Source organism: Pleurodeles waltl, chromosome 6, assembly GCF_031143425.1.
Source record: "Pleurodeles waltl isolate 20211129_DDA chromosome 6, aPleWal1.hap1.20221129, whole genome shotgun sequence".
Taxonomy (NCBI): Eukaryota; Metazoa; Chordata; class Amphibia; order Caudata; family Salamandridae; genus Pleurodeles; species Pleurodeles waltl.
The window spans coordinates 320,302,849-320,318,632 of record NC_090445.1 but is presented as its reverse complement, the minus strand read 5'-3'; the positions used below and the strand labels follow the sequence as shown (position 1 = coordinate 320,318,632).

The following is a 15,784-nucleotide window of genomic DNA, read 5'->3' as shown; positions in this document are numbered from 1 at the left end:
ATCAGTTGATTCCTCATTATACTAGGTTTTTGTGCTTCAATGGCCCACCTTAAATCAGCCAGGTGGGTAAGACACTCCATTCCAAGATCTTTCCGGCTCAATGTTCCCATTATATCTGGTGTAGCGTAGTAGTCCAGGTGGCCCAAGTCCGTGAAAAAGTTCTAAATATACTCCAACTAGGGAATTCGCAATGGATAATTTAAAGTTAAACAATCATTTAAAATCGCTCGGTTCAGACTCGCATATTCTGAAGACCAAACTTTATGCCATAACAATACTGGTTGTATCCTTATTAAATTTGCAATGTGCGTAACCCCCAGTTCTGAATGACACACAAATGATGAGGTGGATTTTGGAACATTTAAAAGTGACTTAAAAAAATTATTTTCCGCTATCTGCAGCACATTGCACTTTGTATGTCCCCATGGCCAGCCCCAGACATAGCAACAGGGGCGCATTTAGCACTATAAATTGTCAGCATGTCTTTTGGTGTGATCCTCCCTACTCGTTTACAGAATTTTTTTATAGCCATGTTGGTTTTAGTGAACTGTTGTTTCCTAGAGCTGATACATTGGGACCAAGTGCCTTTGTTATCAAACAGAATTCTCAGGTACGAGAATGTTGATGTAACATCTATTTTCTCTCCCTTTATTGTAATGTGGCAGTTCTAGGTAGTCTTAGTGCCACATTTCATCACATATGTTTTAGAGCGATTAACTCTAAGGCCTAGTTCTTCCATGTGGTTAGCAAAGGTTGACAAAAGGCGCTGCAAAGCTAGTGGGGTTCATGCCATAAGAACGTCGGCGTACAAAAGAGCTGGTATCGGCCAATGGCCAATTTGAGGTAAATCCTTACATTTGTTAACTAACACTGTCTCGAGTTTGTTCATATATAATGAGAAAAGGAATGGCGCTAATACACAGCCTTGTCGTACCCCTTGATTTATATTAAATGAGCTAGTGCACTCCCCGTGCACCCCAAACCTTACCTTTGCTCTGCTTCCAGAATATAACTCCCTTATGAAGTGGATTATTGTTTCATCTACCCCCAGGTGAGTCAAGGTGTACCGTAATTTGCTGTGGATCACACAATCAAACGCTGAGGTCAAATCTACAAAGAACATGCATCGATTACCTTTCTTAACCTTAGTGTATTTACCAATCAGGATGTCTAAGTTTAGAGCCTGTTCTACCATTCCTATCCAGGGCGAAGGTTGTACTGCAAGTCCGATAGAATATTATTTGTTTTAGCCCATTCCTGTAGTCTATTAAAAATAATCCGACCAGCTATCTTTGCAAAAGTGTCGAGAAGCGAAATTGGTCTGTAACAAGCATGGTTATGACGATCACCCTTTTAAAATATTGGTACTATGAAGCCCAAGTTGAAATAAAACCTATGGAACAACATGCTCTGAGGACCTGTGCCAATAAAGGGCCCCACAGTGCAGTATCAGACTAATATATGTCCACTGGGACTCCATCTATGCCAGGTGCTTTCCCACTCTTGCTTGCATTAGTGACTTCGGTAACCTCATTTATACTAAACGGTGGAGTAACAGTCAACAAATCGCCTTAATAAATATCTGCATCTGGGATCACCTTTTTAGAACTATATGTTTCAGAGAAATGGGCAATCCATTCCTCTTCCATGATAGCTATTTCTATGCTGGGAGATTTGTTTTCAGCTGGAAATTTACTACCTTCCAAAATGTAACATTGTTTTTAAGGCTTGCTTCGTACATAGTATTCCAAGCCTCTTATTTTATATAGTTTTTCCTATTTTTAACGGCCTTCCTAAACTCCTGTCTAAGTGTGGAAATCTTACTCTTACTTTTTGAATTATATAGGGCCTTCTTGAGATTTTTATAAGCCTGTGTACATTCAGAGTCAAACCAGCCTTTTTTTCCGGAGTCCCGGCATTCTCACATTAGAGCAAAGTGACTTTTTAATCCCACGTGTAATTGTGGTAAAAGCTCTGATACATTCTTGTGGGTGTATATTATCCTCAAGGCAGATCTCAAAATCTTTAGCTTAGTTGCTAAACAGCTGTTTCATAAAGCCTGTTGGTTCAATCTGGGATCAGTGTAGAGAATATCCATTTCTGGAACCCAGTTCTATATTACTGAGATGGTCCGGGGATCCCCTATGTTGTTTTTTATCCAAAAGCAAGGCGATGTATGCTTTGAGGATAAGCATTGCTAAGTACAATATCATGAGTCTGATAGTTGGATACGCTGTGAGAGAAGTTATTAGATGTTAGAATAAAATCAATTGTTGTGTTTGCGCGTCTGCCATTAAAGGTTGGTTTAAATTGCGATTTTCTACCGCAAATTTCATTTAAAAATGATAAGTCAAACCTAGACATGGTGTCATTCAGTATGTTACCATAATAATTGTGAGTGAACTGAACTTAAGCCTCATTACCCCCTTCATATAAGCCACAGACTTTCTCAGAGGATTGTGTACACAGATACATATTAAAATTGCCTTTACATACAATCAGGGTCTCTCTCCTGGTGGAGTTACACACTAATCCCAAATCATCCTGCAATTGTCTGTTTATATTTAAAATGTTCCCAAAGGAGCGTTACTGTAACAGTTTATAATGGCTAACTGTAACAAATTTTGTAGTTTGCACACAGTCACATGATAGCAAGCATTAGAAGTTAGCTTAATCACCTTTATCAGATCAAGCTTATTTGAAATATAAGTACAAAGCCTCCCTTTCGACCTGCGATGGATGGAGGGATCGCGGGAGTATGGAATGTCCTGTATCCATTTATATGTATGGGATCCATACACCAGGTTTCCTGGAGGCACAAACGGGAAAATGCTCCAATGAAGCCTAACCATTCAGTGTTTTCAGTCTTGCTGCGGAGACCTGCCACATTCCAGAACAAAGGATTGAGACCTGGTCTTACAACCCCTGCTTCATGTGTATCAGAGGTAACAAGATCTACCTCATTAAGAGGGAGAGATGAGTGAATGTCCGAGTGAACGAGATCTCCTCTTTCGCGCACTCCAGATCTAATGTTGTGCTGATCATTAATAATTCCCTCAAGTGTTTCTCTACTACGGCCCATAATACAGCCACTGTTGTTTAATGGGTCAGATAAAGATTCCGCAGAGGTCACCCACCCGCTACAGCCGTCCAGATCATAGCTCAGTCAGTCCAATTCTTCCAGGGGCGAGAGGGCTCGAAATCTATTACTAGTAGGTATGAAGTTGTTAGACTCGATTCGCTCTCTTAAGGAGGGAGTCCATTTTCTGGGTTGGTCCTGACCCTTATTGCCTTGATAGAAATAGCCTAATGGTAGTAATTAAATTTCACGGTTAGATACCTGTCGAGCACTTAATCCCTGATGGATTCTTTCTACCAATCTTGGAGATTTAAATGAGAGTACCACACAATCCCCCATTAATGATGTCCGGCTCCTACCAATCCATTTAACTCTCCTCACCATCTTTGCCTTCGAATAGAGTGCCAATCATACCAGGTTCCATTTGAGATCCTATCCAATTTAAGGATTTATTTCTTAGCACCATCCATAATTCCCAGTTATGGCCTGGTATAGTAGGAACATTAGCAAGGACCACTACATAGGGAGTTGCAGTGGGAGGTAGTTGTAAGATGTCGCATGGGAGAAGGGGAGTATCTGGGGGACAGTAAGACGTGTTATGGCTCTCAGGGCCAACTTGTCTTGTATACGCTGTCGTAGTTTGATGTACACTACAAGAGCATTCCAGGTATGTACATGACTGTGGGAGGCTGCTTGGCTAAAGATGTAATTGGCAGGGATTGCAACTCCGTTGCTAAACGTAAATTTAAGTGGGTTGTGCCATTAGATTGAAGAGTTGTGGGAATTGGATCAACGGATCGTGTCTTCAATAAGTCGAGGATGGACACCACGTTACTCTCCACTTGAATTAAATGATTTAAGAGGATATCAAGTAATGATTTAACTGTAAGTTCTAAGGCTTTAATTGTGTCTAGAATATTTACATGCAGTTTTGCTGTAGTTTCAGTTATGTTCTTAGGGGGTTTCTTTGTGACGGTTTTTATTTGTGGGTGTCCAGTAAGTTGAGTACTTGTATTGCCTTCATTACAGAGTTCAGCTGTAGAAGAGTTTGAAGCATTTCCCCTTTGAAATGCTCGAGGCTTTTGTGTACGTTTAGGTGGAGGGGGAAAATTGTCGGGCTCTAATATAGATTCATTTGCATATTGGATAAAATTAGAGGGATTGTTGTGCAGAGATGAGGCCTCCGTAGGGCTCCCTTGTGATAGGAGCCTTTCTTCTGCATTTGAAATCTGCTTATCTATAGCCCCCATTGCACCTGAGATCTACTTTAGTATTGATGTATGATCTTTATGAGGGGGTGTAGTTTTTGCATTTGGTTACTTTCTCTTGCCCATTCCTGGGCACCAATCCTAAACTGAATTACCTGTTCAATATTACTTTGACGCGCTTATTTCCTCACTGGCCCACTATTAACATACAGGCCAATAAAACTATTATGGTTCAAACATAGTACATAGGTAGATGGAACATTAGTGTAAGTTGGTGCCCAAGAAACCACTATAGAGAAAGTATTCTCATGTCCTAAATAATAATAAGCTCCATCATCAAGGGTGGCAATTCAAACACCGCTTTATCTCTAAAATAACAGTAAATGTTGGGGGGGGGTGGCCCAGCCCAGCCTCCTCCTGGCTCTGACAGGCACAGACAGTCCCGCTCTGGGCCTGGTCTTCACCCGGGCACGGACACGTGCGTCCCGCGCTGTGGGTGAAAGGCGGTATCTTTATTCTCCTCCTGGCGCTGCCGGTAAGGTGGGCGGCGTAGCCTGTACTGCGTCTGCTGCTGCTGCTGGGCAAGATCAAGTCCTCCCCCGTGTGTGCTCTGCACGTTCCACACCACGGGTGACAGGTGTTGCCTTTATGCACTTCCTGGCGCTGCCTGTAGGATGGGTGGCGTAGCCTGTGCCGCATCTGCTGGGCGGGATCAAGACCCTCCCCCCTTGCATGTGCTCTGCGTGTCCTGCTCAGCGGGTGAAAGGTGGTACCTTTTATGCGCCTCCTGGTGCTGCCGGTAACGTGGGCGGTGTAGCCTGTGCCGCGTCCACTGCTGGGCAGGATCAAGACCTCCCCTGCGTGTGCTCTGTGCGTGATCTCTAGTATTGTGTGTAGAATTCACACCCCTGCAGACCTGAACAGGGAATTTGTAATGAGGCTCAAAAACGAATTCCCAACACAGAAACAGGCCCTGATTACAAGTGGCCGGTTACATTGCAATCCCTGTGCAAACAATGAGCTTTCGCAGGGACGGCAGTTATTAGGAGTGCTATGGTGCATTCCCTACTACATATTAGAAGGCAAATGTAATGGGACAGTGGGCCTGGTATTTAGCAGACATGTGGATTTTGGGGTAGTGAGCAACAAAATATGTGTGTCACTCCTAAAAACTTGTGTGCGGGCAGAATTTATTGCACCAGGGAAGTTCTGAACCCTGAGGTATAGGAATTTATTTTTATGAGGTGCCATCCATTCTGACTATCCCCCTGAAAGACTCGTAATCAGGCCCATTGTGTAATGAAACAGGATTTCCTACATGGATTTTTGGTAGAATTCCAATCCTATGAAGGCTCAAGAAAGGAGTAGAGAGGTTCAATAGTGAATATGGCTACTTCACATTCATTGTGCTCCTTAAATGTGCATTAATAAACTCTAGTTGAGGCATGGGGACAACAGGAACTAAGTCTGAAAACCACACACACGTCTCGCTCAGCCTGTAGGTCTCAGACCTAGGCCACACGCACCATGCACAAATACCAGCTCTGAGTTTACCTGCACAGTGATGAGCTTGTCTTCCCTTCGGTCACCCTCCGATATTTCCTCACCAAAGCATAACATCACCTGGAACTTGGGGCGCGGGCCCTGGCAATTTTGGTAAAGGAGGAGCTCTGTGGAGCAAGAGTACAAGTGTGTTTCAGAAAAAGAAAGAAGAAGCGAAGCTGCCGCTTTCGGCTGTAAACTGAGTAGTGAAAATCCCTGACACCCCGTCTCTTCCGCTCCTTGCAGCGTCCCATTCTTCTTTCTACAACTCCATGCAAACGTCACACCCCTGTCTCCCTGCACATTCTCTCTGCCCTCTCCAGTCTTGAGACATCTCTTCACCTCCCTCCTGACCTCATCACTGCTCTCTCCGACTCCATGCACACCCCCTCTCTCTGCTCTCTCCAGTCCTCAGGCTTCTCTCAATCTCCCTACTGACCCCATCACTGCTCTCTCCGACTCCCTGGAGACCCCATTACTGCTCTCTCTCCAGCTCCCTGCAGACTCCCTCAGTGCTACCTCCATGTCCATTCACGCCCTCTCTCTGCTCTCTCCAGTCCTCAGGCTTCTCTCCACCCCGTCACTGCTCTCTCCGACTCCACGCAGACCCCCCTCTCCAGCTCCCTGGAGACCCCATTACTGCGCCCTCTCCAGCTCCCTGCAGACTCCCTCAGTGCTACCTCCATGCCCATTCAGGGTGGCATTTTAACTTTTAGTAAGCCTAAAATACTTTGATATTGTCTCTTCTCTTCACCTCTTCTTGCATCTCCCCTGCGTTTCACATTGCATTGCCCCCTACTTCGTTCACTTTGTACACATCTCACACCTTCCCTTTTAATAAGTGGCATCCCTTCTCAATGCTAAGGAACTCGTTGGCACAAACTCTTTGGCATTCTTTTTTTTCGTATCTCATTTCCTCCCCTTCCCGCTCTCCCTTCACATGGCATTTTTACTCACCATTAAGGAACTGGTTGGTGTCAAAGACTTTGACATGTGCCCCTTTCTCCAGCTTGTTGCTCATACCAGACTGGGGAGCACAGGGGCCTGTCCAAAAAATATGCCTCTGGCAAAAGTGCTGGACGAAGATGCCCTGTGGATTGCTGGCTAACATGAGCCCCTTCTCTAGGAAAGTTAACAGGTCCTGAGTGGATCCGCGCCTAGCCGGATCTGAAATGGTATCAGTTGGTGGCAGGAAGATGCGCTCCATCCCACTAGTAACCAATGATGGCCGAGCCGAGGAAATCTTACAGTCCCCACTCAGGATGTCCTTTTGGAGCACCAGCTGCCCTCCATAGAAGATGGTGACCCGCATGGCAAAAATACCTATAAGAGAGGAAGACAAGTTTACAACAAAAAAATCTTTGGATCAGGCAGAGATGCGCACACAAAACAGAAGATATTCCACTAACCCGCACAGTACATAGTTATCCACAGTTCTGCATCCGAGGCGAGATAGAAAACATATTAAAGAAGAGCCCCTGCTTTGCACAGTCTGTGTATGGAGCCCCCGAGTATGATCCATATGGGTACGGACCGCTTTGTACTCCAGTGTGCTGATACCTATTATACCTAAGATTCTGATAATTGTCACCCTAAGTATTTCCCTTTAGAGATTTCAGGACTGAATGGCAGAATTTCTTCATCTTAACCCCCCACCAAAAAATGAGTCCCTCTCCTTTACATCTGCTCACAAGAACAAATTTGACCTCTCTCTCTGGGTTTCTTGAAACTTGAAGGCTTCCCTCTCTCCCTTTTCTCTCACGTTAAAATCTATTGGCTTGGCACTAGAAACCCTCCCCCCCTTATCTCTAAAATCAACAATTTCTATCTTCACTTCCTCAAAGTAACCAAGTACTAAATCCCCCAAGCCTATTCAAATTTAAACATTGTTTATGTGAATATAAAGCCATTCACAAAGCCAGCCATCCCTAGCTTGCAGTTCTAACTTCCATCTCTGGTGTCCTTAGACTTTTCAGAAGCAGAATTTCCATGAAGCGTAAGGTTTCAAAATGCCGAACAACTCCTGCTCAGAAGCAGTCCTTCACGAGAGCCAGTGCCACCACCTGCGATACCCTTCCTTCACATCACACAACCCTACCTCCTTTCATTTAGAAAAGACATACCAACATATTTTCTGCCTACTCCTAAACTAACACCACCCAAACTAGTGATGTTCAAAATATTTCTCTGCCACTATTATTCTTCTATGTCTGTGCAGTTTTTCATCTATTTTAATTCACTCTGGTTTAAAATGTTTCCATACAGTTTAAAACAAATTTCCCCGGCACTGGTTACTTAACCTGTAGTCTTCATTGCCCGGATTATCCTCCCTCATCCCAGTACTTATTACTTGAGGTGTGTCCACGTCTTCCCAGACACCACATGACTTAGTAAAAAGATGAAAATAGGCCTCCTTCTACTTTCTTTCCATCCTTGCCCACAAGCTCTTCCTTTTTACAAGGGCCATGAAGGTGTAGTGACCCCAAGATCTTCCTGTTATCCCCAAAGTCTTGATTAAGGGAAGGGAGGGTGGGCCACAAATAGTGATACAAGAAAGGATAATCAGACTAATAAAGATTACTAAAAAGTAATTGGTGCATTACCTCAATCCTTCCTCATCCCAGTACTTACTAATTGAGTATATACCAGAGCAATACTTCACAAACTCATCACTATCAAACACTAAACAACCTTTCAGCAATAAAAGATGTCCCTTACAAATTTCCATTAGGTAGGCACAGTGTTATTACCAAATTTAAATCCGCAAGTAGCACAAGAGATACACAAATCCAAAACGTCTGGCACAGATCATTACATACTCTGAACCCTACAACGTGAAAGAACACATCAAGAAGAAACAGATAGGCACATTTGGACAGAAGCCTCACTCTGTCTGGTCAAAACCAGGCTTAAGTGTAACCCCCAAGCCCAAAATTGGGAAGCGAAAGCCCTGAACAACGAGCACAAGACAGGAAACTGAATGGAAGTTATGCATTTGACCAGAAAACAGGAGGCCAATACTAAACAGTGACCAGTGGTCAAGAAACTAAAGCTCATCAGGAAAACATTGCATAGCCCAGCAGTGAATCATCTCCCATAAGGCAGAGAAGAAACTAGGCAAGAGATACATGCGTCAACTGGCCAAGCCCTCTATCTGTCTTGTTAAAAGAAGTCCAAGTAGAAGGCAATATAAGTCACAAAAACACTCAATCCATCGCCTCCTCAGTCAAACTTTGGAGTGGTGAAAGAAAAGCAAAACTAAACAACAGGGGAACGAGAACCAGTCAACTCACAAATCTCACCAACCATGAGACTACAGTATACAGAACCGCAGGACACAAAGCCAAGAAGCCCATGAGAACTGGGTGGCAAGAACCCTTTAAGAAATGAAAGAACCGGACATCTCAGTGCTTGAAGAACACTATAAAAGGAAAATGTTACTTACCCGGTAAGCATATGTTTGTGTCATGTAGTACTGTAGATTCACATTCTCTTCATAACCCTGCCATCTAGTGTTGGGCTCGGATGTTTGCAAGTTGATTTTCTTTGAAGGAAGACTTTTTAATTGCGAGGTACTGCGATTCCTCATTTTGCTGGTAATGCACATCGTCACCAACTCCATTGTTAGATTATTTTCCCACATGGCGGGTGAGGACAGAACATGAAGAAAAGCATACTATAGAGAAATGTCCACTCAAAAGAGTTTGTAAAGAAATAGGTAAAGTAACTGTAACAAGCACAGGTGTTCGGGAGGAGGGTGGGCGCATGTGAATCTACAGCATTACATGCCACAAACAGAAGCTTACTGGGTAAGTAACATTTGCCGTTTCGAAGCAAGTGTGGCTGTAGATAAACATGCTGTGCATAGACTGTAAAGCAGTTCTCCTCCATAAGCGGCAGGTAGTCTGTGGAAGTTACAGCTGTTTGAAATAGTGTACATTGAACTGCTTGGCCCGCACTGGCTTTTTGACAGGTGTTCGACCTGTCTGCTCTCTGCGTGGTTTCCCCTGCATTTTTGACTGTTGACCTCCTGTTTTTGATCCTGTGCTGAATTTTGTTTTTTGCTGGCTTTAGGACTCTGGGCACTTTACCACTGCTGACCAGTGCTAAAGTGCAAGTGCTCCCTATCTAAATGGTATTGGTGATTGGTTTCCCCATAACTGGCATATCTGATTTACTAGTAAGTCCCTAGTACTGTGCACAGTGTGTGTCCAGGGTCTATAAATCAAATGCTACTAATGGGACTGCAGCACTGACTGTCCCACCCACATGGGTAGCCCTATAAACATGTCTCAGACCTACCACAGTGTTTGTGTGTGTAGTTTTAAACTGCCATTTCAACCTGGCAAGTGCACCCACTTGACAGGCCCAACCCTTCCTTTTTACTACATGTAAGTCACCGCTAAGGTAGTCCCAAAGTAGGACATGTACTGGTATGTTTTACATGTCTTGATAGTAAAATACTGCTAACTTGGGATTTCACTATTGCAAGCCCTATCTCTCCCATAGGCTAACATGGGGATTGCCTTGAAATATCTTTTAAGTGTAGATTCCCATTGGGAGTAGATAGAGATCTTGAGTTTGGGGTCTCTGGACGCACAAGTTGGTTTTTGAATTGTAGGTCTGAAAATGCCACTTTTAGAAAGTGGGCATTCTCTTGCGTAACCATTCTGTGCCCCTGCCTGTCTGTGGAACACACGTCTGGGTCAGAATGACAGTTGGGCTGTTTGTGCATTCAGTCTAGACAGTCACATAAAGGGAGCTGAGGTGTGCCCTGCATATCCTGATGGCCCATCACCAGGATGATGGGTCTTCCTGAGCTGGAGTGGTGGGAGAAGCTGACACCTGCACCCGAATAGGGCTGTGGCCGTCCTCACACAAAGCAGTCTCCATCCCCCTTGACTGTGTCTGGGGCCAAGGCAGGGTTTTGTGCACTACAAATACTTCTCTTTTAAGTTTGTCTACTTCAGAGGCAGAAATGGGTATACGTACTGGACCTCTGACACCACATAGAACACTTCTGGACATTTTGCCAGGAAGAAGAGCTGGATGCCGTAAGTGGGACTGTCACTCTGTCTGTTGCTTTGTTGTGCTAGCCTGCTGCTTGCTGCTTCGGTCCTAGGAATGAAAGGACTGGACTTTGCTTTCCAGATCCTGCTTTCCGTGGTTCTACAAAGGTTTGAACTGAGCTTGCCTCCTGTTAAGAAGCCTCAGGGTCATTAAAGACCTCATCTGCCATTGCTTGGGCTCTTCTGATGAGATTCCTGATTTGCCAAGTGGTGCCAACTCCAGTCCCTAGGCTCCTGAAAGTGTAAGCTGGTGACCTGAAGAAAAGCCATGCACCAATGCGACACATCAATGCAGATAAATCAACGCAGCGCCTGTCTTGTGGCTGCAGAACCGACACAGCGCCTGTTTCCCTGTGGCTCCATCAACACGGCCGAGGCGTTAGTTTCTTATCAACCCAGCACCCATGTAAGGAACCAAGGCTGCCTGTTTGGAAATCAAAGCATTGCTTTTTCTGCGAGGAAAGATTAGACGCATCACCTCCTCTGCCAGGAAGGAACGGATGCATTGCCTCTCCCGTGAGGAAGGAATTGACGCATCACCTCCCCTGCGCAGTAAGTAACCTATGCATTGTCTTTGTTTCTCACACATCCCAGGTACTTTGTGCTAAACGGATATAACCATTGATTCCCATGAATTAATTTTAAACCCTTAAAAAGTGATATCTTTATTTCTATATGTTAGATTTTTGTTGTTTTGGTCTTGTTTTATTCAGATAAATATTGGATATTTTTCCTAAACGGTGAGGAGAACATTTGTGGTGCTTTCAGTGTGTTACTGTGTGTGTCTGTGTGTACAAATACTTCACACATTGCCTCTGAGAAAAGCCTGACTGCTCATGCCAAGCTACCAAGCGGATGAGCAGGGGTTATCTTAGCTGTGTGACCCGCTTACCCTACTTGGACAAGATGCAAACCACTGGAAACTAGAGACCCCATTTTTAACAACGGGTCAGTACATCTACACAGTAATGTTTCATAAAAGTGAGTGGTGTAGACCATGTAGCTGATTTACATATGTCAGCTATAGGGATTTTTCCTAAGAAGGCCATTGAAGCTCCATTTTTACGACTGGATTGGGCTCTAGGAAGAAAGGTAAAGTTATTTTAGCTTTAGCATAGCATGTTTGGATGCATTTAACAATCCATCTTACAGTGCTTCATTTACAAATGGCCTTTCCTTTGGGAGGTTTGGAGAAAGCAACAAAAAGTTGTTGAATCTTCCTGAATGATTTAGGCCTGCCAATATAACACATGAGAGCTTGTTTTACATCTAATATGTGTAGAGCCCTTTCTGCAACTGAGTCAGGTTGAGGGAAGAGAAAGAAAATTCAATGGACTGATTTGCGTGGAACTGAGACCACCTTTTGACGAAATTAAAGGTTGGTATGTAGTACAACCCTGCCTCTGTGTATTTAAAAGAAGGGTTCTTCCAAAGTTAGTGCCTGAAACTCACTGACACACCTAAGCAAAGTGATAGCAACTAGGAATGTTACCTTCTAGGATAGAAACTAGAGGGAGCAGTAGTGGAGGGGCTCAAATGGAGGGCACATTAGTCTTGTTAATACAATATTGAGATTCCATGTTAGAGCTGGTGGCACCCCAGGAGTAATTACTCTTTTAAGACCTTCCAAAAAGGCTTTGATGACTGGAATTCTGAATAGGGAAGTGTGTTGCCTATTTTGTAGGTATGCAGCTACCTCTGCTAGACGTAGCCTTATAGATGTAAAGGCCAAACCAGAGGTATACAAATGAAAGAAACAGCAGTCAATGTCTTGTACCTTGGCTGCTGAGGGATCATTGTGTTTGGAGTGACAATAGTGAACAAATCTTTTCCATTTAGCAGCATAACAAGTCCAAGTAGTCGGCCTGTGTGCTTTTTTGAGAATGTCCATACATTGTCGTGGGAGATTGAGGTAACCAAATTCAGGGGCCAGATTGCAAGGTTGAGAGACCCAGGGCCTGGTTTCTCCACGGTTCTGCCTGAGAAGGTCCAGTCTGTTGGGGAGTGTTTCGTGGGAAACTACTGATAGCTTGAGAAGTGTGGTGAACCATGGTTGTTGTGCCAATGTGGGAGCCACTACGATGAGAGTGAGAGATGTCTTCCGAAGTATGCGAACCACAAACGGAAGCAGTGGGAGAGGTGGAAAAGTGTAAGCAAATATCCCTGAACAACACATCCACAGTGCATTGCCTTTGTACCGTGGGTGTGGGAACCTGTAAACGAAGTTTGGGCATTTGGCGCTTTCTGATGTGGCGAAGAGGTTTATGTGTGATCAACCCCAATGCTGAAAGTACTGTAGGAGAACTTGTAGATGGAGTTTCCACTCGTTGACTTGTTGGCTCCTCCTGCTAAGGAGATCTGCAAAAATCATTATCCACTCCCAATAGGTACTCGGCTAACCGGTGAATGCTGTGTCAGAGAGCCCACCTCCAAATGGTGTGGGCTAAATGGGAAAGTGGAGGGGTTCTGGTTCCCATTTGCTTTTGAAAATAATAGAGGCTGCATTGTTGCCCATTCTGATAAGGACTACCTTGCCAATCAGGTGAGGAAGGAAGGCTTTCAGCGCTAGGTGAACAACTAGCAGCTCCAAGTGATTTTTGTGAAGATGTTGCTGATTTGGTATCTAGTGCCCCTGGACAGTTGGATATTATGAATGCGCTCTCCATCCCGTAAGGAAGGCGTCTGTTGTTAGGTCCACTGCCTAACTGTGTCTAGGAAGGGCCATCCTTTTAACAGGTTGTTGGTGATCCACCATTGCAGAGAATGGCAAGCATGACTGCCAGTCAACACTAGATCTTCCTACTGGGCCTCTGCTTGAGTCCATTAGTGCGCTAAGTACTCCTGCAACGGATGCATGCTTAGTCTGGCATAAGGTACTATGGCAGTCCATGAACCCATCATACCAAGGAGGCGCATGACTGTCCTGGCTGTCACCTGTTGACCTGGTTGAAACTGAGGAATGAATGCCTAGAATGATTGTATCCTGGCAATATTCGGGTAAGCTGTTCCTGGTTCTGCATTGAGAATTACTTCCTAGGGGCGGCTGGTGACATTTGAAAGTGATGGAGCGTATAAATTCCTAAGGACGGTCCTATGGCAAGCGAGTGTAGCGAACGAGCCTGACCATTATAAGAGTAGTTCGGGGGTTCCCTCCCAGAAGAATATTTTGGAAATAACTGCAGGCAAATGGTGCATTTTCAAGTACATTTGAAAAAGCAAGAAGTTAATAAGGCAAAATTGTGAAAGTGTAGTTTGACATCTGTAAAGAGATTTCATATGATAATGACGTAGGTAGTTGCTTACCCAGTGTAACCATAGTTCATTTCCCAGGTTATTGACATAACCACTTGCGCTACCATGCTCCACACATTTAAGACATAAAGCATGGCATATCATATAGAATAAATGTGATGTTCATGTAATGGAGAGAAGCTGAGCATTCAGTACCCAGTGTAAAAAGCCCTTTTTTCAATAGCCACTCAACAGTGCTGTCGTGGTTCCGCAATTTAACACTCCCTGTCAATCCTTTTACCACTCATCAAGTGGCAACTTAGGCTGGTGCCAGACAATGCTCTGGAGTAAAAAAAATAAGGAGGAAGAGCAACAGGAATGAAAGTAAAAGGGATCTGCACATCGTGAGCCATTGCACAGAAACACAGAGATGCGACTAGAAGGGGAAGATAGCAGATGTGGACTTAACAGCCACCAACACATATATACAAGTACTGTGAATGCACTGCCTCCCTGTCTGCCACCCCTAAAATTGCATCAAACTCTCCGAGGTGGAGATTGTGGTTGGCAGGGCTGACACTTTCTTTGCACCCATGAAAGAGAAAACCTTTCTTTGCCAATTAAACGTAAACGGTTGTTTAACTTTTACGTTCCAGACGGTGTAGAGTAAAGTATTATACATTTAGTTATCAGACAATGATCTTTCTATAAATAACCGCATTTTCAAAACTGCCGAGAGGCAAAGCCACTCTGATGTGAAGAGACACTGCGGACCCTACAAGATACCGTAGTCAAGCACTTTAGAAACTCACTCAAGTGATGCAGATGCAAATCCTTCTAGATGGCACCCCGACTGGTACTGACCTCCGAAGACACACAAAAGCACAATCATGTTCAAACACGTACAAGCAAACAAACACACCAATGAAGCATATTAACCACGGGCACACCACTGATGACCCCAATCTAACAACCACCAGACACCATCTCTGATGCAGTCCCAAAGAGCAGCGCGTGAAGATAGCCGAACTCCAACCACACCGCGAGGCGCACGAATGGCGATATAGCGCTAGACAGTAAAACGAGATACCAGGGGAAACGCAAGTGGACTATCTGCCCTCCAACAGGAAAGGTCTTGATACACCAACAGTTTTAAATGTGGGATATCACTACCAATTTCCGGAGCACGGCACGCAGCACTCTCTGCTGTGCCACCGTCACACACCCGCAGCTCCAACAAAAAGTGAACTCGGTCTGTAGCTGAAATGCGGTAACCTACTGCTGAAGTCATTAGTTGTATGGCGTTTGCACTGAGTTGCAGGAGTAGTCATAGCCCTGAATGTTGTAAGAGGCCACCGGAGATGCAGTTGTTATGGTCTACAAGTTGAGAGGCTGAGGCAGGATGATTGAGCAAAGCATCATAGATTGTGCCGAGCGTTTGATGGAGGTCTGCAAAAACACTTTCAAGGCGTGTGTAATGTCAGATAAATTTACAGCATGGTGCGTGAGTGACGGTTTGAATTAATAGTTTGTTAGCAAACATATGATAAGTGCGGGGTTTGGTGGTACTGAGTGTACTGAAAGAAGAGTTCCGCATGGGGTAATTCGAAGGGTGGGGAGGCTTGGTATTAGAACTGAGAAGAGAAAGGGACTGT

At 44.4% G+C, this 15,784-nt stretch overlaps 1 protein-coding gene across 1 annotated transcript in view; it reads right to left on the bottom strand.

Annotated features, from left to right (window-relative positions):
- The window catches only part of LOC138299672 (interferon regulatory factor 9-like), a 209,017-nt gene that overhangs the window by 45,818 nt on the left and 147,415 nt on the right, over nt 1-15,784 (bottom strand). The window contains exons 7-8 of the mRNA XM_069238144.1: nt 6,787-7,152; nt 5,842-5,957 (exon numbers count right to left, since the gene is read on the bottom strand). Of these exons, the coding sequence (XP_069094245.1) occupies nt 5,842-5,957; nt 6,787-7,152 (482 nt within the window). The remainder of the gene's footprint in view (nt 1-5,841; nt 5,958-6,786; nt 7,153-15,784) is intronic.